This window comes from Alligator mississippiensis, chromosome 4 (genome assembly GCF_030867095.1).
Source record: "Alligator mississippiensis isolate rAllMis1 chromosome 4, rAllMis1, whole genome shotgun sequence".
Taxonomy (NCBI): domain Eukaryota; kingdom Metazoa; phylum Chordata; order Crocodylia; family Alligatoridae; genus Alligator; species Alligator mississippiensis.
This window is the reverse complement of record NC_081827.1, coordinates 82,766,716-82,793,687: the sequence shown is the minus strand read 5'-3', so window position 1 is coordinate 82,793,687 and position 26,972 is coordinate 82,766,716. Positions and strand designations below refer to the sequence as shown.

Here is a 26,972-nt window from a genome sequence, read left to right as displayed (position 1 = left end):
TAATCCTCAATAAACGATTTACTCATTGCTGACTACAGTTTTTGTATGAAGCCTAAGATGTAAGATTAAAACTGAAACCAAAAAAAGGAATTACAGTTCCTTCCAGTACATCTGTCTTTTCATGTGAACAGTTTTCTGAGACTTTCACAGACTTGGAGGCACTGTATCTTTTTTTTTAAGTCAAGTAATTTAGCAAGAGCATGGCAGAGGAAATGACACATGTTCAAGTTAAAATTTGTTTGCAAAGTTGGGTAGATAATTCAGTAACTAAAATGTTCTCCCTAATCCTGATAGTCTGATAAAACCCATTTTATATAATGGCGAATTACCCTTACCAAGTTATTACCATTAGAAAAAGTTAGCATAAAAAGTTTGTTAAGCTGACCCCCAAGTCATTTGAATAACTGTGAAAGTCATTGTCTTATCCACAGATTATGTGGGAGCACAGTTGTACTGTTGTAAATAACATTGCAATACAGCTGTTTTTTTGCAAATTTAAACTTTTTCTATGTCATTTTCAATTGTCACTGAAAATATGAGAGACAAGTCTAAAAGAGGGATGTCACAAACAAAAAATGCCCATGCAACTATATTTTGGATTCTAAAATTTAGGTTAAATTAGTATTTCTGAGTTACATACAACAACATATATCATTATATTACTGGGTGATTCACCAAAAAAATGGCTTTTCTAATTCACTCAGAATTCTATAAAAACTCAGCCCCCCTCACCCAAACAGTCACATCTCAGTGTTCAAAAAATCAATGCTGAATATTTTCTAGTGCACAATCACAATAATTATACTATGTAGCATCTGTACCAATTTAACAACAGGATTAAAGCTTAAATACCTGCATTGGCATTTAGACATCCCAAAGCAGGATATTGCCATAGGCATATAGTTGTCATGGATCATTTTTTTAATGAATGTAGTTAGCCAGATTCTTTGAATTTCTCAGTTTTAAACAAATATGAGGTATTCAGAAGAGCAGTATTGTTAGTTATTCCATTGTAGGTGTTTTCTAGTTCCAAATCTCACCTTCTCTCCCATTCAAAATCTTGTTTAATCAGAACAAGAAGTGATGCTTTATAAAATTGGCATGATAATTTTGCAGTATGGCCAAGGTTAAGATTTCCCAATTGAGAAATTTTTTCTCCCTGTGATACTCCTACCTTAGGGTTTTCTAATATTATATAAATATAAGTACTTACTTGGATGTGAATAAAATGTAGAAACATATAGTTTGTTTGTTTTCTAAGGGATGATAGAGGTGTCCTTGAACATGAGTCGTCATATTCCTTTTTTTGGCAGTGGCCTTTTTTGAAAAATGAAAATAGTCAGGAAGTATAACAAGAAACCACATTCCTTATCAAACACAACTGTTTCTTGCAATAAAATTATTTGGTTTATAAAGAAGCTATTTCCTCTTTTTTGTTTGCAAAAATATTATGAGGGTAAAATAGACAAAAGCCAATCACATGATACATTTCTAGTATCCTCTTAATACTAGACACCTGACAGGCATTCTAGCTGCTATATTATCTTAACTTTTTTTCATATTGCCCTCAGTTCAGCAAGTCTTTTCATACTAGCTTCAATTTGGCAAGATACTTGAGCAAAGGCTGGCCTCTAATGCTTGAGTAGTCTTATTGAAATCATTTGTACAACTTACATCACTTGCATAACTTATTCACATCACCTGTGGCACAAACATAAGTGGGGGAAGGGGATGCAGCAGGAAGAAGTTGGGAGAAAGCAAGGGGGCCACCTGACCCTCCCAGGTTTATTTTCTTTGCCGTAGCAGTGGGAGGGCGGGCAAATGCAAGGAAAATCTCCAATAATTAGATTTTATGCCTGGAAATTATAATAAATTTACACATTTTCCATGTATCGAATCTAAATATTGGGGCATCATCTGATATTCAGGGGCATCTTCTGTTTGAGTAAATGTGTTAAGTGCTCTGTTCAGTGCACAGTTGCTCTGTATCTCTCTTGAGAGGCACTTCCCATCTGCTGTTAAGGATCATAGGCGCTTAACCCAGTCAATTTGCATCACCCCTTTGGGGGGACAGTGTCTAAATTTTAGGCCTTCAGTGAGTAAGGAGCCTACAATTTGATTTGGATCTAGCCCCATGTGTTTAAGAATAGGAAGCCCATGTGCACTAAAAAATAATTGTCTGGAACCTCAGCTTTCTGTATAGCGTTTTTATTGGGCAGCCTCTAGGACATTGCATAAGATCGTGAAGTAGGCATCTTCTCTATAGAGGCTCAAGTATCTCAATGGCCTTCAGTTAGTGCTTTTAGAAGATAGTGCTGCATTGGAACACTTCCTGCTTTAGAGAAATCCTCAGCATTCTCTTTGAAGAGTGCATAGATCAGTCGAGGTATAGTGCAGCATTCATGTGACAATAAAAAAGTCCCATTTTCAATGTGTTCTCTTTTGTTCTGTCAGCTCTTCTTCAAAGATGATTCAACCAAAGATGATTCTTCAAAGATGATTCAGCCACGTCCAAGTTGGTCAGTCTATTCACACACCCTCAGTTAGATGTTCAATAATATCAGTGTTGTTGTGTTGCTCCCACTCCCTTTAGAATTGCTGTTCTTCTTCAGTATGTTGTTCCAGTTACTAGTTTTACACTTTGTCTTCTCTACAAGAGTCTATTTAAATATGCAGTCTAGTATCACTTCCACATAGACTGCATTCCAGTAATGATTGACTTAGAACCTGTTCCAGGTTCTGTTGAGTTGGTTATTGACCTTATGATTTCAGAGATGAAAGAGACTCACTGGCAAGATAGCCACGTTTGCACATAATTAGTTTCTGGTGTAGCAATCTGAAAGCACAAAAAGCTCTGATACTAATATAACTTTCACTTAACTCAGGCAGTGTTGAGTATGTTATTCATATTCTTGTGCCAGGATAGATTGGTTCATCATTTATGTAGACAACTTAAGAACATAAGATGATAAGAAGTGGCTGTCACAAACTCAACTGGGAGGTACATCTGAAGCCCAAGTTTCTTCCTGCTGTCCAGCTGCTTGTCTTAAGGAATAGACAAAGATTTGTTCTGTGATAACTCCTTGTCCCCATGAACCTCAGCTCTACTGCCCTTATACTGGATCCCACAGTGGCAGCTGGGAAATCTTTGCCAGCTTCATGGAGTTTCCCTTTGTGTTGTGAAAGAAATGTAGCTCCTTCTTTCCATAGAATCACTTAACCTGGAATATCACTCGCTCTGAGATCAATCTTTACCACAGGCAGTCAATAAGGAAACAAAACAACAGAAGGATTTATTATATAGAAGAGTTATATAAGAAAAACCCTGACCATATAGTTTGAAGACAAAAGAAAAGGACAAGTTAAATTTCTTATTCTCTTATCTGACTACAGCCTAGCCCCTCTGAAAATCCTGCCAGTATTTCCAGAGATCAGCCTTCCTGCTGATCCTGCCAGTCCTGACTGGTGGGGACCAGGACTCTCTCTAGGCCCAGAATAATCTGAAAATCAGGACAGTTTGATAAGCAGCCTCTAACTACCTCCAAGCCAGACCCCCTGGGATAAGATGCTGTTCAAAACAGAGTGATATGCAATGGTTTGCACTTGGTATAATTAGAAAGGATGATATAGTAAGGATATGTGCCTCAAGTTCTTCAATTCTAAAGCATCCTTCTCATGTTTTTTATTATGCCTTACAGATTTTTGTTTGTGGCTGAACAAGTATTGAACCAAAAAAGTAGCCAGGCCATGGTTGTTAGATTTTTGCCATGACTTCAGTCTTTCCTTTCTCAGGGCAGAGGCCAGTTCTTTGCTAGCTACAATGCTTTCCTTGGTAAGTGAATCTGCTTTCTACATCTGCCTGTATTTTGCATGTCAATCAACTATTTGGGGTATTAATCCCAGAACACCGTTCATTTGGCAGTTTGGATATGTGTTTCTTTGTACAACTTTGAAAATGGGTTATAATTTTCTAGTGTAGTTGATCTTTCCTATTAAAATATCCAGTAGGAGCATGTGAAGTGAGCCATATTTGATTCAGATTTGGATTTGGCCCAATTTGGGGAACGATGATTTGATTTGTTGATTCAGATCACTGTCCTGATTCGATTGGGCCAAATCTAAATCTGAAGATTTGATTCTGATTTGGGGAATCAGTGATTCGGCCATAGACACAGTTTGAAATGTTTTTTTCTACATACCTTGAAGTACCAGACATGGCTTGTGAATGCTGAGATGGGGGATGGATGGAGTGTCCCACAGGAGTGTTGAGGGTCCCCTGCATGCTCAGAGGCAGACCTGGAAGTGCCCCAGAAGTATTTCCAGTCCATTTCCAGGTCTATCGCCAAGCACACAGGGGACTCCCCCTTTCCCCCCACCCCCAGCCCTCTGGCTCAGTGATTGGACACAGAGGGACCCCAGGTGCCCCCCCCCCCCCACCGAGCCAGGAGGCACCAGTCAGCAGGCTGGGAGGGCTCCCCCACACACTCCACATCAGACCCGAAGTGGACTGGAAGTGCTTCTGGTCCACTTTCAGGTCCACCGCAGAGCACACTGGGGACCCCCCCACACGCTCCTGTGGGACGCTTCATCCACCCCACCATCTCAGCGTTCATGAACCACCTGGTACCTTGAGGTATGTAGAAAAAAAATATAAAGCTGTGTCTATGTCCAAATCATCAAATCTCTCTAAATCAGTTTGGCGGATTCTGATTCAATTCAGAAAGATGGTCTCCTGATGCAATTCGGATCCAGAGATTCAGCCACCAAATCAAGCTGAATCCCTGCCACATCAAATCAGCAACCGAGGCCTTGCACAGCCGTAGTATCCAAGTCTCTGGCAAAGCCATCCTAGTTTGGTTGTGGGGGGAGGGGGTTGTTTAGTTTTTTTGTTTTTTTTAATTAAAGTGGCAACAGATGGGAACTGAATCTAGTTTTGTGGCTGCTCTTATGTATATGGCAACTGGCCCAGTTTATACTAAAGCTGCTGAAGTCTCTAAGGATTATAAAATCATGATTGAGATTGGGTGGGTTTGTAAAACTGAGCCTTTTGCATTGTGGCTTTTAAATAGATATGGTAGAAAAGTTGCCGACAACTATTGTCCAGATTTTAGTGTTCCTACTAACATTCATAGATGTGTTGACAATGAGGTTGACTTGACGAAAATTCAACTGCCATATTACTCATATGGTGTGTCAATAGACAAGTTCCTGGTATCTGGGACCAGTTGTTTTATACCACTGTGTCTTTTGCAAATGTAGCAGTTGACAGTTACAATCAGCCTACAGTTTGGTGGTGATTTCTTGTTTGAAGGCTGAGAGCCCTTTGGCATTTGCCAATACTATGCTCAGTGCTGACCCTTTTATGTGAAATGGACAACTCATTTGGCTTGGCATGTCTTTGGTTGGGGAGGTAGCATCCTCAGACACTATATCTGTCAGGGACTGCACTATGAATGCTGTGACTCCTGAAATTAAAATGAGAGAGTCCTGAAGGAGAATGTTAGAGCACAAGAACCCTTCAGGTTTGTTTCTAGAATACTAACTTAAAGCAAATGGTTGCAACAAAAATGTGATGGGGAAGTTGCCTGTGACATGACCATGTATTGGGCGTGGATTATCCAATGTTAGCACAGATGGAAACCACAAATGAAACCTGCACACAGCCCCAGCATGCATTGCATGGGCTGCACACTGCAGGGGTTGCCAACTTGCAGGATTCCTTGCACATATCTCCCTTGCCCCACACTGTGCAGGCTGCGGTGGTGGCAACACATGCCCCCCCTGCTCTGCAGCTGCAGCAGTCCCCAGCTTCACTGACTGTGTAGGCAGCATGCAGACTCCTGGGCCCTGGCTCACCACCTGGCAGCAGGAGAGGCAGCCACTGGGGCAGCTGGCCTCATATTGGCCTCTTGCATGCAGCCCATGGGCTGCCGCATTGGACAGCCTTGTGTTAGGCTAAAAGGCAGAAAGAGTGCTGATGTACACGTGAGTGGTGTGAGTGGAAGAGTCAGCAGAAAACATGAGGCATTGACTACAAGACAAGAGGATAGTTCAAAGAATTTCCAGGGAGCCCATAAGCAGAGCTGAAATCTGGCCCCTGAATATACACGCCGTTAATTCATTAACAAAGAAATAGACTAAAAGGGGCACCTCATTCTATGCTTTCAGGCCTCATGTAGCAACGTTACCCTTGTACACATCTGTTGGATTGACTCCTCTGAACCATACTTACTACTGTTTCATAACTGATCAAGAAACCATTTTACTGAACATTTTTCATCTTATTCTGCTGGCATGCAGGTCTTCTTCATGAGGGCTCATTAGGAAGGCCTCTTCTGAGGGTACACTTATAAATCCACCTGAAGATGCACCTAACCCAATAACAAATAACTACAAAGCCAATGCATGTGCAGTTAAGATCCCCCTCCCCCCCCCCCACCACCACTGTGTAGCTTATTATAAAACATTGGTCAAAATAGTTACTTCTAAAGTAAAATGCCTTTTTTTTTTTCTCATGGAGATTTTTTCTTTGTTCATTGTTTATTTTTAACTTATAGGAAATAAGCATGTTTTGTTCTTCTTTTTGTCTATGGAAAAATCCATGCCATCATTTAAGATGCATGACCAATTATAGGTGTACATTTCTACAATCAATCCTTCTTAAACAAATCCTTAGTTGGAAAGAGATTTCTTTTCAATAAACAGGTCCTTCCTGTGCTTCCTATGGCAATCCTGGCTTCATTCCTTCACAGTCTAGAAAGAGTATGCTGTAATAATTGTAAATGCTGGGGCAGCAGGGGTGGGTGAAAAAAAACATTTTATTCAGCCTTCTTGACCCGTGACATTCTGGAAGCTTCCTTTTTTTGTGCTTATTACATTTATAATATTCTGGCTTGTTGATGGCTCCTTCCCAAAAACTGAAATAATAATTTAACTTTTTAACATTGCCATTGTGATCTTGTTATATGCCGGGTTTTATAGCACAAAGACATTTCAACCCAAAGAATGAAAAGCTCTGCCTTATTGCAAAGCAGCATTTTATATTGCCTTAAGGAAAGAGTAGTGTCAAAAAATTAAAAAGAAACCTTTTAAAATGAACAAAATCAACAGAACTCTTTTCTAAAGGTTTAGTAGGTCCCTAGTCCAAGGGCACAGATGCAGGATCAAGAAACTGGAAATGCTTGGGATTGAATCCAGGACCTCATACTACAAAGCATACACCCTACCATTGAGCTAACTCCACATTTACATCCTGCATTTGTCTACACCATTCAGATTGTGTGAACTCCAAGCAGATTCACTATAAGAGCATCCATACAGGGGATTTAATCAGGAATATTCAGTCAGGATGATCTATTCCAGAAAATCTTCCCATGTAGACAATCTATAAACTATTGCTGTAGGTATTTTCAGTTGCCTGAGGTTCAGAGCATTGAGTCTTCTGACATATTTCTAATACATAGGCACAGGGGAATACTCTGAGCGCATAGTGCAAGATGCAATTTAAGCATTCTCTCAAAGTTTTGTATCAAGTCCTCAGTGCTATTTTAACATAATTCATGTGTTTAATAATACCTAGAATGTATGTAATAATACATATTTGTTTAATAATTCATAGACTTTATGTATAGTGAGCTAAGATAATGACCTGTGAATTTGTATGGGGTGAGTTCCAAATACAATTCAGTTTATGTTTTTACAAATGGTATTTCTGGGTCTTTAACCACCAGTTATAGCTGGTATAAGTATTTTAGAGAAAGAAAAAAAGGTAGAATGCTGGGGGATAGGCATAGAGTAGCAACTACGTTCGTGTGAATCTTCCACATTAATTGATTATTTGCTCAGAGCCATGTGTCTGTGAAGTCCAGGGTACCCCTGGGAAATAATGTAAAATAGATTAGGAGATTAAACATGAGAAAATTGGTTTTCTCTGGCCATATTATTAATCTTTTTTCTAAAATGAGTTTTTCATTAAGACTTCCCATTGAGCACTCAGACAGTAGCTTCCTGATCAATAAAATAATTCATTCCAAAAAAAGGTTTAGAAAGTGATGTGCAGGGAGCCGGCAATAGGCTCTAGGTTACCATGCAGTTTTAAAAATTAGCTTATTCTCCGAAGAAAACCAATTGGCAGTGGGTTTTCATGAATGCACAACCATAAAATGAAAAATAAAAAGCTTACACAGTGCTGTATCTATTGTTTAGTTTCTTAGTGCTTCATGTATTGAATCTGATATATAGTCATACATATGCTATATGCATTGCTATGGACTTTTTACCAGGATATGTTTACCAGAAACAATACACATCAGAATTTTATCATATGCAGCTTGTCCCTGCAGTCAAATTAGCTAGCAAAGAGCCCCACTGAGTATTATTTTTGTGTTGGCATCCACATTCACAAATCTGATTGCAGACGATTTAGTTCTTAACAAGTAAAAATGAAAAGTATCTTTTGCTTTTTAAGGGACTTTTGAAGAACTAATTCTGTTTGGATCTATTACTTTAATTGGTGTTGATTGTATAACTAATGGACCTAGGTTTGGAAGTCCCATAAAATCTGCAGCTTTGTGATCTTGCACTGTAATGCAAGACCACATAAGCTAAGAAGGATCAGTACTTGAATGGGTTAACTGCTGCTGTTACAAATACTCTTGGTGATTCATTAAGTTGCACCCTGTCCTCTGAATCAATATTAAACTATTACCTTCATACTATGGGGAGTCTACAGGGCACCTCTCACTCCTGCGAAGGGGCCTGGTACGATGGCAATTAGCAACATTAGGACATGAAACTCTCATAGTGGATTCTGTAGACTAATAATGTTACTAACATTCTATTTCCTATAGGATGCTGGGAAGGTTCGTCTACATTAGGCTACACAACTATCTTTGCATGGGGCAAGGATATTTCCAAGGGTGGTGCAGTAGCAATGCTTCTCTGTGGCTCTTGGAAGCATTATCCTGAACATTTCTGGAAGAAAGACAAGATAATAATGTGGTTTAACTGCACTTTATTAACACATAGGGTAACTTCCTAGCAATAATTTGTCCAGTGGGCCCATTCTTTCTTTGTAATTTCTGCTCTGTGGCGGCGGTTTACACTTTACTGTCTCCCCCCTGGTATGGAGCTGCCATCAGCCTCTGTATTTCATCAACCTGCTGGGTCTCACTTCACACCCATTGAACAAGCATTAGAAAAGTACATCAGAGGGAGTTGTCTCCTTGTATCAGCTATTAGGTTCCCTAAGCCCATTAACTAAATTCTTTAGGAGATGCTTCTTCTAATGGGCTTCCAGTTCCAGTTGATCACCTCTAAGTGAACAGTTACTTTTGCTGGACAGTTTCCAACTTGCAACAAAATGTTTTATAATCTAACCAATCTGCTTGCAGGAAGGTAGCTCATATTTCTACTAGTCATCATTTTATTTATTATATATTATATCATATACAACTGGGTTTTCAATTAAGTCTGTCTATTTTTGAGGGGAAATACCTGTTTTTTATTGATTTTTGTTATATTCACTGAATAATTAAATACCCCAAACTGAAAACTTTTGGCTGAATCACATAATATTTTACTTTGGAAATGCTAATAGGATATATCATGGAGGATGTAGTTTAGTTATCTCATACCTCCATTCTCATCAGTGGGTAGCTTCCTCCAATAATGCACCACAGCCAGTGATTCCCATAAAATTTGCCTCCATTTCCCAAAAGGGGAAACAGTCATATGAGATCATCTTAAATCATGGGATATATAGCTTGACCAGGAAGTTTTGCCTGTCACTGCAGTGGAAGCATGAGGCATCCAAACCATTTCCATCTTCCATTGGTAGAGAGAGGTAGTTAGCCATGTTAATCTGAAGTCAGGCAAAGGCAAGTGAGGGTAGCATTGTGAAGATTCATTAACACAGCAGTCGAACTATTCTCTACAGTGCCATCCTGCCATGCCTTCCACCTGACATCTTCCATAGGGTACCATGGCAACATATCAAAATTGAAAATTTACAATTTTTTAATTTGTGCTGAAAAATCAATGTTGTCTATATAGGAAAAGGGCTTTTTCAACCTGTTCTATTTTGTAAAAACATTGAACAAAATCCCTGGAAAAGCCTGATTTATGATAGTACAGAGAGAGATACCAGTTTAAAAACAGTTGGCTTTTTATAAATCAATTGTTAATCAAATCTCTAGGTCAATATTTAACAGTGAAAGCATACAGAAAAGTCAGATATTACTCAAGGAAATTATGTAAGATTCATGTACAGTCCTGTGCTCTGCATGATTTACAGTGAGGACTATGAGTAGGTTTGTCATATCCTAGAAAGGGTTCTGTTCTAACATTTCATCTATAAAGCCAGTCTCTCTCACTCGTGTGTGCACAATAATTTATTATTGGAAAGTCCAACAATTTTAGTAGGAGATCTTGATTCTGATTGCTAGGGAGCTCCCCTGCTCTGTTGGAGATGCAGGTTCAAGCCTGTTTTGGAGTAGCGGTGAGTATCTGAGTTTCTCACATCTTAGGGAAGTGTCCTAGCCATTGGATTATTGGCTGTTCTTAGGTGAGGGTCTCTGTGTTTTACAGAATATATTCTGGCCACCCCTAGCACAACACATTGTCATAAATACCTCTCCTGTGGCATCAAGTTAATAAAACTCTAACTACAGACAAAGATACACCTTGATTTTTTTCCTAAAATTATTTTTTTAATGTATATTTCCTCAAAAAATGAGTACACAAAGGTACTGTCCATGTGATGGAGCCCCCAAATCAAGTCCAAGGTGCTGCCTGCTCCTCTGGTAATATGCAGCAGCAGGAAAGGTATAAGTAGGTGCTGGTTTGGTTTTCTTTTTTGGTTTGGTTTGATTTGGGGTTGGTGTTTTTTTTGGTCTATTTGAGGGTGAGGAACAAGAATTCAGCTCAAAGTGGTGGGGGAGGGCACAAAATGGGGTAATGAAAGTGCCAGCAGAATAAAGAATGCATAGAGCATGCTGTACCCCACAAAATGTCTTTCCCTACTTCTCTAAGGTTAATGTAATCCCTCACCACTCCACGTTATTAGTTGGGCCCACCCTGAAAATAACCATTGCCTAAACATGAAGGGGCGGCATTGTTCTCCAGAACTCCTGTCAGTGTTGTCACAGAAGACTGGAAAGCCAGACCATTAGACTTTCACTGGGGACAAAGAGTGTCACTACCATAGAACTGAAATGATGTATTTGAATTTCACTGGAGGAGGCAATTGTAACTTCAAAATCAAGAATAGAAATTAGTTGGGAAATCACCTGAGTCACCTGAATGACATTGTCCAACCTGGGCAAAGCAGATGGCTCTTAGGAAGGGGCTGACAGGGAGTTTGGGGTTGCTGGAAGAGAGAGCAGAAAGTGACATGATTTAGGTAGGGGCTATGGCAGAGGAGCTGGATCCAGAAAATTGATCTGCTGAGTTGGTAAATCTAAATTAATACAATAGTCATGGGAGGGATGGTCCATGCAACAGAAAACAGAACCCAACCCTCAATCATTTCTCAACACACATGAACATGAGTAAGATTGCAGCAGAAGTTTGGTTCTTACTCTGCAGGAGGAGAAGAACTATCAGGCAGCATCTATTGAAACTATCTATCTGGGAAGAGGGTTTTAATCTATGTGTGCATGTTTGTATGTATGCATCTAAAGTAAAACTGTCTCCATGTGTGTGTGTAAATTCCTATGTAGATCATCTCCTGGAATTCCACATTGATATGAGCTGAGTGTTTGCTCTATATAGATAAAATGTTAGTTTACTATTGAAACTTTACCAGTGTGATGCTGCAGTTAGCAGAGCAAACAATATGCTGCTATGCATCTGAAGCAAAACTAAGTTGGCAGGTCCGGATGAGCTCCATCTGAGGGTAATGAAGGCACTGGCTGATGTTATTGCACAGCCACTGGCAAGAATATTTGAGCACTCGTGGCACACAGGCCAGGTCCCTGAGGACTGGAAAAGGACCAGTGTGGTCTCTATTTTCAAGAAGGGGAGGAAGGAGGATCCAAACAACTACAGGCCACTCAGTCTCACCTCCATCCTTGGTAAAGTCTTTGAAAAGATTATTAAGGCTCATATATGTGAGAGCCCAGCAGGAAATATTATGCTGAGGGAAAACCAGCACAGATTCATAGCAGGTAGACCATGCCTGATTAATCTAGTCTCTTTTTATGACCAGGTTACAAAATACCTGGCCACAGGAGTAGGGGTAGATATCATTTACTTAGACTTCAGGAAGGTCTTTGACATGTTATCCCACCCCATACTGGTAAGTGAATTAAGAGGCTGTGGCTTAGATGATTACACAGTCTGGTGGGTGGCAAATTGGCTAGAGGGTCGTACCCACAGAGTGGTGGTGGATGGGTCGGTATTGACCTGGAAGGACATGGGCAGTGGAGTCCCTCAGGGCTCGGTCCTAGGACCGATACTCTTCAGTGAATTCATCAGTGACTTGGACAAGGTAGTGAAGTGTACTCTGTCCAAGTTTGTGGATGATACAAAACTGTGGGGAGAAGTGGACACACCGGTGGGCAGGGAGCAACTACAGGCAGACCTGGACAGGTTGGACAAATGGGTAGAAAACAATAGAATGCAATTTAACAAGGAGAAATGCAAAGTGCTACACCTAGGGAGGAAAAATATCCAGCACACCTATTGCCTAGGAAATGACCTGCTCAGCAGCATGGAAGCAGAAAGGGATCTCAGAATCCTAGTGGACTCCAAGATGAACATGAGTCATCAGTGTGACAGAGTCATCAGCAAAGCTAACTGCAGTTTATCATGCATCATCAGATGCATGACAAACAGAACCAAGGAGGTGATACTTCCCCTCTGTCAGGCGCTGGTCAGACCGCAGTTGGAATACTGAGTGCAGTTTTGAGCACTACTCTTCAAGAGGGATGTGGATAACTGGGAGAGGGTCCAGAGAAGGGCCACTCAGATGGTTAAGGGCTTGCAGGCCAAGTCCTACAAGGAGAGACTAGGGCACCTGAACCTCTTCAGCCTCTGCAAGAGAAGGTTGAGAGGTGACCTTGTGGCTGCCTATAAATTCATCATGGGGGCGAAGAAGGGAACTGGTGAGGCTCTACTCACCAAGGCACCCCCAGGGGTTACAAGAAATAATGGCCATAAGCTAGCAGAGAGCAGATTTAGACTGGACAGTAGAGAGAACTTCTTCACAGTTAGAGTGGCCAAAATCTGGAATGTGCTCCCAAGGGAGGTGGTGGTCTCCCCTACCCTGGGGGTCTTCAAGAGGAGGTTAGATAGGCATCTAGCTGGGGTCATCTGAATCCAGCACACTTTCCTGCCTATGCAGGGGGTTGGACTCAATGATCTATTGAGGTCCCTTCTGACTCTAACATCTATGAATCTATAAGGAAGTTATTCTTTTGCTCTACTCAGCATTGGTGAGGCCATAGATGGAGTACTCTGTCCAGTTCTGTGTGCAACACTTCAAGAAGGATGTTGAGAAGCTTGAGAGAGTCCAGAGAAGTGCTACATGTATGATTAGAGGCCTGAAGAGCAAGTCATACAAGGAAAGGCTGACAGATATGGGACTGTTCAGCCCAGAAAAGAGAAGACTTTGGGGGGTTTGGGTGGCAGCTTACAAATATACCAGGAGTGAGCATCAGGGCCCAGGTGAACAACTATTCACCAAAGCACCCCAGGGGAAAACCAGGATCAATGGTCATACACTCCTAGAAAAAGGTTTCAGATTAGATATAAGGAAAAAACTTCTTCACGGTTTGTGTGACCAGACGCTGAAATAGACTCCCAGCAAGAGTGGTGCTGGCATCTACCCTGGAGGTCATGGAGGCTGGATGCACACCTTGCTGGGATATTTGACCCCAGCAGTCTTTCCTGCCCAAATCAGGGGGGTTGGACCCAATGATCTCACAAGGTCCCTTCCAGCCCTAAACTTCTTTGAATCTGTGAAAATAATGCCCATTCCTGGCATTAATACTTGTTGTCCAAAAGAGGTTGCCTATGGTCAGTGACAAGAAGGTTATCTTATCTATGTTGTATTTAGGATGTGAAATACCCGCCCCCCAAACCCAGGGGACCTCTTACCCATTGGTGACACGTAGGGAGCCAATGCACCCCCTGAGCTTGGTGGTGCACCCCGTGCAAAAAGTGCCACCAATGCTGCCAGTGGTGCCTGGGGATGCTTGCCAGCCTCCCACCACCACCACCACCAGTGGCATCTGTGGATGGTCCCTGATCGTTGCTGGTTGCTCATGACACTGCCAATGGTGTCTGTGGGTGGTCATTGGCCGCTGGTCGGCACTCATCTCACCCCTGCCCCACCTCCGACAACGTTGTGGCCACCTGTGGGAGCTTGCTGCTTACCGCTGCCGCCACCTGCAGGAGCTCACCGTGCCCCCCCAGCCTCCAGGGGTATGCAGCGTTCATGCTCTTACCCACTATTTAAAAGATGTAGTATAGCCTTTACAGTGCTATTTAGGACCAGCCTTGAAAATTCCTTCCCCTAATGAACTACCCTCTTCCTGTCCATATTAACCCATACCAAAGCTGGGTTGTGCTTTCTAGTTGTGATGTGGACCTGGCCTGTGGACCAGCTCCATAGGAATAGATTTATGTACTGCTGTTCTCTCTTTTTTTCTCTCTCTTTGATTTTTTGTCTCTTACAAGCAATAGAAAAAGAGTACAGGCAGATGTAATTATTGTATCAGTGTCAAAGGTTACTGATACAAGTTGTTACAATGCAACCATTATACCTGCATGATCCTATATTGATTCAAATATAGAAAAGCTGCTCTAATTTTAACCCCGCTTCATTCAGGGTTAAAATTAGGATGATTTAGTGAACCTGTATTGCTAGAAGATCCTGCAGACATAGCAATATGTAACAGCTGCTGCAAACTCCCAATCAGTAATCCACTTCCCCTTTAAAAGTGGCTAAAATGTTTGTCCATGCCCAGAGAAAGTTCAGTGCAGAAGGACAAGAAGACAGGGCTATGGAATCATGGGATTGATGTTAACAGACTTCATGTGCTAAAGACTTGTATGTCCAGGTAACTGCACCACTGGAAGTTCAGCCAACAATTCACGTTTAGACTGGGCTACCAGGGTTCAAGCTAAAGGGTTACGGTACATGTAGACTTTCGCTGCACGTAGTCTACAGTCATGCGGCATATTTTAAGCTGTGTGATTGTAGACTGGGAGCAGTGTGTGCATATGCTTGTCAGTGCTAGAAGCCATGCCAGGAACCCAGTGTCACTAACTTAGGGTGGGTGCGGGGAGGGGAGTTGGTACATCTAGTAGCTACTTCTTTTTTGGTAACTACACATTGTTCCCCACTCCAAATCCCACAACCTTTGGATTCAGTCTTCAGTCTGCCTTACTCCTCTGAACTGTTCCTTCTTAATTTACTTACTTACTTTCCATTTGTATACTGATAGCTCACAAATCTTTCTCTGGTCCTGACCTCTTCCTCACTTTCCCATTTTCTCTGTCTTCCTCTGTAATCTCTGACTCAGAATGTCCCAGCACCCTGTTTTCTCCCCTTTTTAATCCTTTACCATGACAGACACTGCCTTTTCGGTGATGCTCAGAATGTCAAAGCAGTTCCAGTTTGCTCTGTGTCATTTAATTACCATCCAGGATCTTGCCTGTCACTTCATCATCTATTCTATATTTCAAAATCCTATCTTTTCCTCTGATAAAACATAACTAGTAGTATTGATGATTCATAAGGTGACTTTCTGCCATTTGAATCAATACCTTTTCTCAGTCATTAGTCATTTTAATTGATTACCAGAACCTCCTCCACTTCATATCTCTCTTTTATATCTCCATTCTCTATTCTCCAGGATATACAGTTAAAATATCCTTATTTCCACTGATCTAAGTCCATCTCTGAAGCCCTTCACCAACTTTGTCTTTACACATCACATTTGAGTTCTTCATCCTCAGTTTTACAGTTCTGTATAACTCTGTACAGTTCTGTACAGCTCTGTACATGTTTCTACTTTGAACCCTGTTTCTTCCTGTATGGCTCTCCTGAACCCACTGTGCTGCCCAATCTGCCCTCTGCACTCCTTTTTTCTAATTCCCATCTCTGTACCTCATTTTACAGGTGTCATCTTTGTTTGACAGTCTCCCACTCCCCATGTGACTAGTACAGTATCCAGGGCCCAATTCTTTTGCCTGGCCTTCCAGCACTGCTAAGTATGATTAGGTTTGTACCCATCCACACTTCCTGATTTTTAAGTGTCTTTCCAGCATCTAGAATGTAAGTTCCTCAGAACATGAAGTCCTTTAAACCATATGCTTTGTACTATATTCTGTCATATGAATTAGAGCAGACAGTCCAAAGAGGAGGTTGCTTACTCCAATTTAAATCCCCTGCTTTTAACAGTTAGATTTCCTTGTCTCATCTTGAATTTAAACACTAGAATTTCCCTTCCCCATAACAATTTTTACTTCCCTGCTTCTAGTGACAGCAAACCTCCTGCCTGTCAGCTTTAAACATTTTATATGTACTTTCAAGCTTTCAGTGAGACAGACAGCGAATCTTGTTGGGAGTCTATCTGAGCCCTATGGAATAGTCTATCCATTACAATTTTCCAGTTCACTGCCAACCACAGCTGCAAATGTATACAGTAACTTGTGGTTTCTTTGTTTCATCTTCTATGGAAAGAATATGACAGATGCTAACACAAATATCACAGACCTTCATGTAAAATTTAATGTTAACCATGTAAAAAATCCTTTATATTTTTATTGGACTATTTTTTTTCTTTTCTGGAAGCCTTTTCCATGTCTGAATCTTGCACTTTTATAAGGAGAATTGAGCATAGCCCTCAGGGCATCATGTGCAGCCGTCCAAAAAGAAAAGCAGAAAAACAAATTGGACAAGCATTAAGAAATGCAAGCAAAGCAACTCAGCTACACAATGGTGGAACAGTACATCAGAAGGCCTGAAGGGTGAAGATCCTGCTTCAGAGAGTCTTAACCAATTCAGGGATTGTAAGTAAGGTTCACAAGGGGTTTGCTAATCCACTTTTAGTGTGTTATCTCTGGATTTTGTGGGGGTAATAAATGTGGCAGTGGATATACTTCAGTGTATCTAGAATAGGGCCTTTGTGTTTTTGATAGAAAAAGCTGCATGGTTGATATGGAAAGATTACAGTATAAAAATAATGCTCCTGTCATTTCTGACAGCCATTAGTTTATCTGCAAATAAGCAACTTCTCTAGTGCTGGCTAGAGATAGTACTGAAAGACACATACAGCGGAACACAAGGAGGACCAAAAATATACATTGTATATTCCATCTCTGTATAAAATGTATTTGTTATATTGATTAGATAAGACTAGTAAGTAGCTGGCCACACAGAGGAGTATGTGTTGACAGCAAGAGGAAGGGGAAAGCTGTCTGAATGGACTCCTTGCATGTCAGCCATAACAGGCAAAAGGAGGAGGAGAGTAACAACTTATCTTTCTCTGTAAGGCTGCAAGTACAAGAGGATGGAGAATGGGCAGTAGCTTGAATCCATTTTCAAAGTGATGGCCATTAGTAGGTGTAGTTGTGTGTGTATATATGGAGGGCCTGTATATAGTAAGGAGCTAAGGAAAATTACTGTTGCTGTGGAACAAGAGGGAAGAAGGGAATGACTTCTTTGACTTGCATTTTTCCTTTAGGCAAAGCTACACTGTCTCATACTTCAGGCCTTGTGTTCAGTTTAGCGAGCCATTAAGAATCACAGAACACATCGTGCTATAACGGTGACTGAGGTGACTAAAAAGGGCATAAGACTTCCATTGCCTTCAATGAGACTAAAGAAAAGATTGTAATTAAATGGTTGCTTTCTTATGAGTAATATTTAAAATGATGTTCCTTTGGCTAGACGGTATAAGAAGGCAGTGCTGTCATGTGAAAAGTAATTTTTGCACTATTGCACAGGTTTCCAAGGCTTGTAGATTCAATAAGCAGAAGTCTTCCTTTATGCTATTTTACATCTTAGTTCACTCTATGCTCAGTTCTATATTGGTTAAAATTGTCAAAAGAAATATGACATAAACTTGGAGAAGTAAAGAAGATATTCAGGTATAAACACTCACAGAGATATGGAGAAGAGAAAGGAACTAAGAAAAAAACCTTGTTTACGATATGAACATGAATTTAAATTGGAAAGTCACTATCCATTAAAATAGGGTACATGCAGGCATTACATTTAGATTGACTTAACTAGGGTTACATCAATCTGAATGCTGATATGTACAGACGTTAAAGGAGGTTAAACTGGCAAAAAATGGCATGCCCACTCTAAATCAGTTCACCTGAGGAGATGAACTATTTTAGATTGGGAATGTGTTAGCCTGATTTAGTGAAAGTCTGAATACATTTGGAGCACAGTCCTGGGACTGGGAAAACTCAGCCACTCACTCCTACCCTCCCACACTTGAATGAATAACGCTTCCCACCCATAGGCCACCAGCCCTCCTGAGCCTACCAACCCTCTCCCCTACCTGCCAACCCTCCCTTCAAACCTGCTGCCCCCTAACCCCACCCACATCTCCCCTCACCCCAAGTTACTTACACCAGGTTCTCAGCATAGCCCCCAGCACCTGCAAACACCTACACACACCTCCCCTGATCTATGATCATGTGGCAGTCAGAGACTGGGTAGAGCAGTATCTGCACACACCCAACTTTTAAGACCTGTTTTTTTCAAAAACAGGTGTATTTATAACACTGAGGTGTCTATTTCATTGTATATGAAGCTATGCACTGAAATGTAGGCAAAAAAGCACTGTTTGTAGACAAAAGTGTGGTTCCAGAATTAGTGCTAAGGTATAAAAATCAGGGCCTTCGCTTTGTTTGACTGTAGTAAAACTGAGTGGTTAATATGTTAAAATATCGTAATGAATGTCAGGTGTCTCACTACATAAAGAGCCAAATCTCTCTTGTAGAAGAGGCAGACTGAAATCACAAATACAGAAAACAAACTTTATGTTTCTTCTCACAAATTTCACTTGCATAGCACTCTATAGTACTATGTTAAAAGCTAGAAATTGAAGTGTAACAAAGAAACCATTCTACAAAAAAAGCAAAGAAATGTTTTCTAAAAGCTCACAGTATAAGTATGCTAAACAAAACAAGGCATTCACGCATGCTGGTTAGAAAAAAATGCCACTTATAAGGCATGGCCATAGAAAATCAGATGTGTGTCCGTGCTGCCATCTAGTGCTTAAAAATCAAGTGTGTTAGTATGTTGTCTGGAGAATGCTTTGTATACAGAAAGTTATGCCATAAGCATAGTATCCTTCTCTTCTGTTTGCTTGGTATGAATATACCTGTAATCTTATGTTCAGGCAAAAGTTATTAAAATTTTCTTCAGTTCCACGTTCCATATTGTTTTGAGAAGCCTATTTTCAAACAGTATTACAGTGATCTCCGTCTGAAATGTACTCCACAAATTTAGCTTGTGCTGTAACAGCCAGGATGAGATCCTCTCTTATACATAATCTCCAGTAATAATGTTTTAGTAGGCCCTCATTTACAACCCCATTTTCTTCAGTTCCTAATAGTCCAGTGATGCAATCATTCAGTGCTACTTGCTTAAAAAGTCATGCTCATAAGGCATGATATGGCATACAATCTACAGCCTACTTCTCATAGCTGTGTTAGCTGTTCAGAGCGAACTGAATTAAAAAGAGGGAAATATTTTGTATTGTTACTCATCCCAGTAGATATGACTGAACTTGTTTAGGGAGCAATTCTGTAAGTGAAAATTTACCATTCTTAAAAACATTTTTCAGAAGAGATCTATGGGTAAACGCATCCAGGTGAAGTATTCCAGATGACGTTTCGATCCAGGACTATCTAGTATCTGAGTTTCCCTACTTGAACTTTTGAGAATCAGACTAATGCATGCCATATTGGAGTACATCTTGTGTTTAAATCCATTCAAGTGTGAACTTCTGATGGTTCTCTAATTCCCATTCCAATTTTTTATAATTATATTGTGGTTTTCTCTTGTAGGAGACACCGTATGTACTACTTCACATGAGACTCGCATTGAAATATTTGGATAAAATGAGATGCTTACGGAAGCGATCAGCAGTATCATTCTTAGGAGTCCTTGTTATTTGCCTGCTGTTCATGAACTTATACATTGAAGATGGTTATGTATTGGTAAGTTTTTTAGATGTTGGAAGTGGGTCATGAAGCAAATTCAGAAAACAGGATATACCACACCTAGGCCACGTCCAGACAAGTGCAGCCATGTGGTACGTGGTGCCGCAGACTGCACATTCAGCCATTCTCTGCACTGCAAGGGAGCAGCGCCGGGAGGGGGCTGACCCCTGAATATCCAGGAGTCAAAACCCACACAAAAAAAGCATAGAGTGGTGCACATGAGGGCAACGTGCACTGCTCAAAACCAGAGCATGGCCAGCTGGAGCTACACTCTGGCTGCCAGCCAGGCTCTAAGTGGCAGGATCGCTGCTGTTACAGCCCCAAGAGGACCTCAGGACTCCAGGTAAGGCTGCTGGGGCCAGCCTCACCTATCCACCTGCCACATTCCAGAGTACATGTGACACAGGTGTTCCCCAGGGACAACTAGTGGCAGCACAAGGTGTCCCACTGCCAGTTGTCACCAGGGAACCAAACATCCACACTCATGTGGCCAAATGGCCAAGTTAAAAATTGGGCCATAAGGGTAAAGAAGTATAAAGAACTGCTACAATTCCTTTGATTTAGGTGAAGCAGTAGATAGGGTAGCATGGCACAGAAGAACTGATTTATAGAGGCATGAGCTTTTTGTAGACAACAGCCTGTTTTATCAGATGCTATATGATGAAGTAGATTGTTGCCTATGAAAGCTCATGCCTCTACGAACCAGTTAGTCTTTAGGGTGCCAGCCTTTCTTACCTTCTGCCTGACTTCAGATTAGAATGACTAAACCCTGCTCTTATTTAGTGAAGAACATTTATAATAGAGTATTTTCAGGATGTGCTCTCTAGAGAAAATGCAGCCTCCATTATTGAAACGGCACACCTACTAGAGGGCATCAGTAAAGTCATGATGTTTATCTACTTCAAAATTAAACTACACCATAATATTTTGTTTTGTGGCTATATGAAGTTCTGCAGATATTGCAAATAAGGAGACAGTGTGAGGACATACAGATATCAAATAATCATTCTATTCGTTACCAAATTATCTGAATGTTATCCATATGTTAACCCATGTCATTTTTATTGCTGAAAATCATTTGCATCTGAATTAATCATGTGAACAAAAAGACTCAGGTTTGACCCAGATCAACAGTAATTCTCCTAATGATGTGGTTTTACATATGCAACTGAGATTATAGAAGGCATGCTTACACTACAGGAATCAATCCTATATCATTTAAAAGCTTCTTGCATGAATAATTTCTTTTTTGGATCTCATTTTGAGTCTGTTTCATACGTTGCATCCCATATTTGTGTTGGCAGGTTGCAAGATAGGATTGTAACAGGAAGATTTTAATAAAGCCTCTTGAAGACTTGTGACATAAGCATGGGGTTTTCTAAAGGACCCGAGTTAGGCATTTCAGTCATTAACTAGTGGAATTATGATGCAATTAAGATAATTAAAATTGTGCAAAAGCACAATTCAAGATCAAATACAAATATATAAACAAACTGTAATACTGAGTAATGGTTGTGTGGATATTAGGCCATGACAAAAGGGCATATAACGTCTCGAGACACAGATTCTGCAAACAATCATATGAGCAAAGTCAAGCATAGCACAGCAAGAGAGCACAACAAAACATGATAGCACAGCATGATGAAATGAGAGGCAGGAGGTCTGGTTTTTTGTGTGTTTTTTTTTTCTGTAGACATGTCTGCACTGTTTCTGTGGCAAGCCTGGAAGTGCTGCCAAGAAAGTTGTCACATTACTCGCACCAAAGCCTATGCTTAAGCAGTATAACCAGGTTAGCATGCTCATGAATATCAGCAAAGATGCACAACTGAGGCAGAAGGCACGAGAGCAGCTTTGGGCATTTAGATCCACCTCTAGCAACCTCCTCTAGCAGCACCGCATGCATTAAGATTTTGTATAGTATCTTATTTGTCATGGTTGTGATAAAATTTAACCTGGTTTGTGCCAGATTTTTACACAACAATACTCTCTCCTCCTTTCACTCATTTCTTTGAAGCCCCCCTATATGCCTTCTAAAGTATCGCTTACAGTCTTTTTCATGGTTTCTTTTTTTGTTTTGTTTTGTTTTCTAAATAATTTCCAGTTCTGTTTGCCAACTCCCAAGAAAATTCAATGCTTTGTTCTTAATTAGCCTTTAAAAAAAAAAGTTTACTTTATTTCATTGCTTTTTCTTATCACAGATCTGGCTGAGCCCATGTAACTAAAGCTAAATCTTTTACTTTTTCCTGACAGTTCTCCTAGATCTCCTAATACCTTTAAGTATAGAGTTTGACTGGGATGGTCCCAGATTTCATAGGCTGCCCTGGCATCCCAGCAGGTCAGCTAAAATTGAAGCATAAGTCCCAGATTTGTAGCAGCACTCCAGTCACACTTCTCCTCCTTCCTGAGGCAGGGAGGGCCAGAGGAGGCGGCCAGGGCCACAGCTCAGGCACCTACGTGGGAGTAGCCAGGATGGTTGCCCACCACCAGCAGCCTTCTGCCATACTGCTGTGGCTGCTGCCAAGGCCCAGGTGCACATGGTGGCCCTGGGCACTGTTGGCAATGGTGGGACAGATGCTGTGTGGCCATGCAGCACAGACTAGTGGAGGCTGGAGGGCACTGCAGAGGGGCTGCTCCCAGCCAGGTCCAGCTTCTGTGCACTGGGTATGGAGCCTGGCTGCAGGTCTCGCTCTGTCCTGCTCCACCTTGCCCCATCATCAAGACTCCTGGGAGCCACAGAGTCAGGGAGAGGAGGGGGCATGTGACATCCCCTGTCCCAGATTTCCTTGCCCCACCCTGGATTTCCTTCAAAATAATTTGGTCACCCTATTTATGGACCATCAACCATTGTTCAAATGTTAGCCGCTGCCTTTTTTTTTTTCTTTTTTAGATTCTCTTGTCATATCTGACAGTTCCTTTAACCTGTCTGATATTTTGTTTGGTAAGGTATAAGATCAGCAGTTTAAACATAGGGAATTCAAAAACAATAATCTCACTAGTTACTAGGACTGTGCAAAATGTCACCGGCTGTTTCGATCCAACACTGTTTCGACTCATTTTGAGCTTGAAACAGTGAAATCAAATCGAAACAAAAGGGCTTTGAAACAGCCTCAAAACAAAACACGGCTAGTCGAAACATTTTGAAAGTTTCGAAGCAGCCAGGTGGTGGGAGACAGAGGAAAACCGGGGCTGTGCTTCCAGCAGCTCCACAGCCTCATGTGACTCAGCCAGGAGCACAGCCTTGACTCTCCCCACCACCTTAGGCCAGGCTGTGGGAAGCCAATCACAGCACAGGGGAAGAAAACTGAGCCCGGGCTCAGTTCCCCTCCCCAGTGCTGCGATTGGGATGGGGAAGGGAACTGAGCCTGATCACTCAGTTCCTGTCCCCAGTGCTATGATCAGGCTGAGCTGGGCTGAATTCCTTTCCCCAGCCCAATCATATAGCACTGGGGAGGGGAACTAAGTGATTGGGCTCAGTTTCCTTCCCCAGCTCCCCGGTCCCAGGCGGCGGTGCCCGGCTTCCCTCCCTCATCTGGGAGGCAGATCAGAGGTTGAAAGCCTGGAAGGACTGGCACAGGCCTCACAGCCTTCCTGGGGTTGCGGGCCCCCATCTGCCTCCTGGATGAGAGAGGCTGTTTCAAGCTGCCCCATTATAGCGAACGGGTGAAACGTTGAAACAGTGTCATTGTTTTGACAAATTGAAACAGAACAGCTGTTTCAAATCAAAATGAAATTCAAAACGAAACACTGTTCTGTCCAAACCTCGAAACTCAAGTCAAAACAGAACAGTGCTGTTTCTCACAGCCCTACTAGTTACCTTGTAAGACAAAGCACGTGTAAGGACTACATATGAAAGCACTGCAAGGTCCTCCTGGTTTCAGAGTTGGTTAGGTATGCCCATGGCAATGCTCCTTCAGTTGACATAATTCATGTGATTCCCAGCTCTTCCCTCTCTACAGTCCTCCCAGCCCAGCAGAGAAATATAGATGTGATACCCTTTTCCCTAGGTGAAAACAGGAATTTAATGAAATAAAACCATTTCAAAAAGGGGGAATGTAATTTAACACTTTCAGATTTCAAATAGAAGCCCTTGCATGTCCCTAGGAGACTCATTCACTACTTTTTCCAAGTGTAGTATTTAGAGAAGCATAAAGTGAAATCTCCATTTCAGTGCCCACACCAGCTATGGGATACTAGAGCAAAATCTCACGTTAGCAGCCTTAGTAGAATTACTCCTGTTCACATAAATACTGTGCGGTATTGAGGACCACTGGCAGGGCACTACACAGTTTGCAGCAGTGTGTCAATAGATCATTTTTCATGAGCACTGCATTCACTTAACTGAATCACAAAGTGTGCATAGTTCAATTATTGACTAATTGGATTCTAAATGATTTGGGAAATGGATTATGCCTTTCTGTCTCAAATGTAAATACTTAAGCATCATTTTGGAAACTGTAACAATACTAGTAGATTTGCAGTTTTCACTGAATCCTTAGAAGAGTGGAGCTTCTCTTGAGGGGCACCTAGCACTCTCAGATAATCAGAAGAATCTCACAAGTGCAGGCAAATGCGGTGCAGCACACGCTAGTGATTGCCTACTCCTTTCCTTGCCTTTTGGTGTACTCTATCTTGAATTTGCAAGTGAAAGCCAAACACAACACAGAAAAATCAGAAGTGTCCCCAGCAGATCTAGCTGATCAGCTAAGTACTTCAAGGGTAACCAGAGCTGATGGGAACCCAGAGCTTTTCTAGTTCATGGAATATTCCACAGTTCCAAAACATTTTCCAAGGAAAACAAAGTATTTGTAATTCCCCATAAAATTGTATTCAAATGAAAATTTTGTTTCCGATGAGTTGAAATGTTTGGTTTTGATTATAAAATTCTGTTCTGATAATATCCTCTTAAAAGTTTTTTACATATTTTTCTATGAAAAATAAAGAATTTCCTTGAAAAAAACTTGTTTGAAATGAAAGCTTGTAGTAATGTTATATTGTAAAAATTCTACAGTAAAAGAACTTCATTTTTCTAAAATTATTGTTTACCGAACATAGAATTTTAAAAATGGCCTGGGGTTCAATAAAAATGGCATTTTTCCTTGAAAAAAATACTCTGGCCAAAATATTCTGACCAATTCTAAAAGTAAATCCAGTGGAATCATGACATAATCTCTAGCTAATACATTTATTTATATTCTAATCTGGAAAGGGATAAACATAAAGCTTGATGTCATAACTTATCAGTTAATGCCAGGTAGCATAGCAGTCCTAGAAAGAAATTACCCAGGGAGAACTTGCAGATCAAGTGAGCATAGCAGTTCTAGTACATGCCCCTGGAAGTTAGCCAAAAGATTTTGGTTCAGCTGAGCAGTGTATTATTTCTTCTATAAAAGAAGAAATATTGAACCTAAAATGAACCTTAGAAGATAGATTTCTGGAAATGTTTCTTTCTATTGCAAAATAAATATCTTGACACATCCCAATTTTTGAAGAATAACACCATTAAAAATAAATATGCTTTATTACTAGACTGTCTGCTTATGTTAGCAATATGATTGATGACTATGCGTACAAACAAGCATTCGCTGCACCCAGTTTGGGTGTAGGCAGTTTACTTTAAATCTAAACCAGGAGCAGCAGTGGGTTAGGCAGTCTGAAGTAAGTGACTCGTACAGAGGGTGAGGTGGAGGTGCTGGTGGGTTTGCAGGTCCATGGAGGGGTTAAAAGATCCAAAGGGATCGGCAGGTTCAGGGAAGGCTCACAGGTTTGCAGTGGCAGTTGGTTCATCTGCAAGGGGTTACCTGGCCAGGAGGGAGGCCAAAAATAACATTGTCAGGGTCAAGGAAGTAGGATCTAAAGTTAGTTCACTTCCTGGGGCACTAGTACACCACTTTGGGGCAATTTAACCCCCTTAATGCCTTGGTTAGGTCAGTATAAATGTAATGCTTGTACATATGCTGTATGATGCTCTCTCAATCAGTTTGGCTACTTTAGTTAAACAAAGAAGCAGAAACATGAAACTTCCTTATATCCTTTCTCTTCCAGAGGCCAAAAATACACAGTGGGCACATCTACATGAGACATTACAATGACATAGCATTAGTGGGCACTAAAGTTGATACAGCTGCTACCGTACAATAGCAGCAAGCTAATGTGCAATAGCTTGTTGCTACTGTGCAGTAGGATTGGAAACGACCCGTGCACCACCAGGACTGTGCAGTACCAGTGAGTACCATGCAGTCATCTTGGACTTGCTTTAGAAAGTACTAAATGGCTGTGCAGTACCAACTGTGAAGTCAGGGACACATGGAGATGGATCTGGTATAGACTAGATGAGCATTCCCACCTTTACCCTAAGTTTCATGATAACACAACTTGGATGAATAGTTTCTCCTTCAGTATAAATGGCTAAGTTGTTCCCAATCCTTGTGAATGTCCAGGGATGGTGAGCTGCTAGGCCAAGGCAGTTTTGCTTTCATTACATACTTAAGTCTTTGACCTCACCTGTGTCTGGGAAAGTCTCAACTCAAAGGATGATGGGAAGGATGGGAAGGAGGCAGTGCCATAAATCTGCGCTCTTCACTAATGTTGGCTGGGGATGAATTAAGAGTAGGCTTCATCATCCTTTAGCATAGCACAGCCTGCTTATTTGCCTTGCAGATCAAGGGTCTAAGGAAATATTAGGGTATTAGAGAAATGGTAATGTCTAACTTTAGATGTAAGAACATTATTTCATGTTTCATTTTTTCAACAGGTTTGGGGGTTTTTTACATCACAAG

General features: G+C 41.1%; 1 protein-coding gene across 4 annotated transcripts in view; it reads left to right on the top strand.

Moving 5' to 3' along the window:
* MGAT4C (MGAT4 family member C) overlaps positions 1–26,972 on the top strand; it is a 753,010-nt gene that overhangs the window by 710,222 nt on the left and 15,816 nt on the right. For 3 of the 4 annotated variants that reach the window (XM_059726138.1, XM_059726139.1, XM_014610898.3), the window contains one exon: positions 20,041–20,193. In XM_059726138.1, the coding sequence (XP_059582121.1) occupies positions 20,041–20,193 (153 nt within the window). Of the gene's footprint in view, positions 1–15,351; positions 17,023–20,040; positions 20,194–26,972 lie in introns of those variants that run through there. The other variant, XM_059726140.1, reaches the window with a different exon arrangement.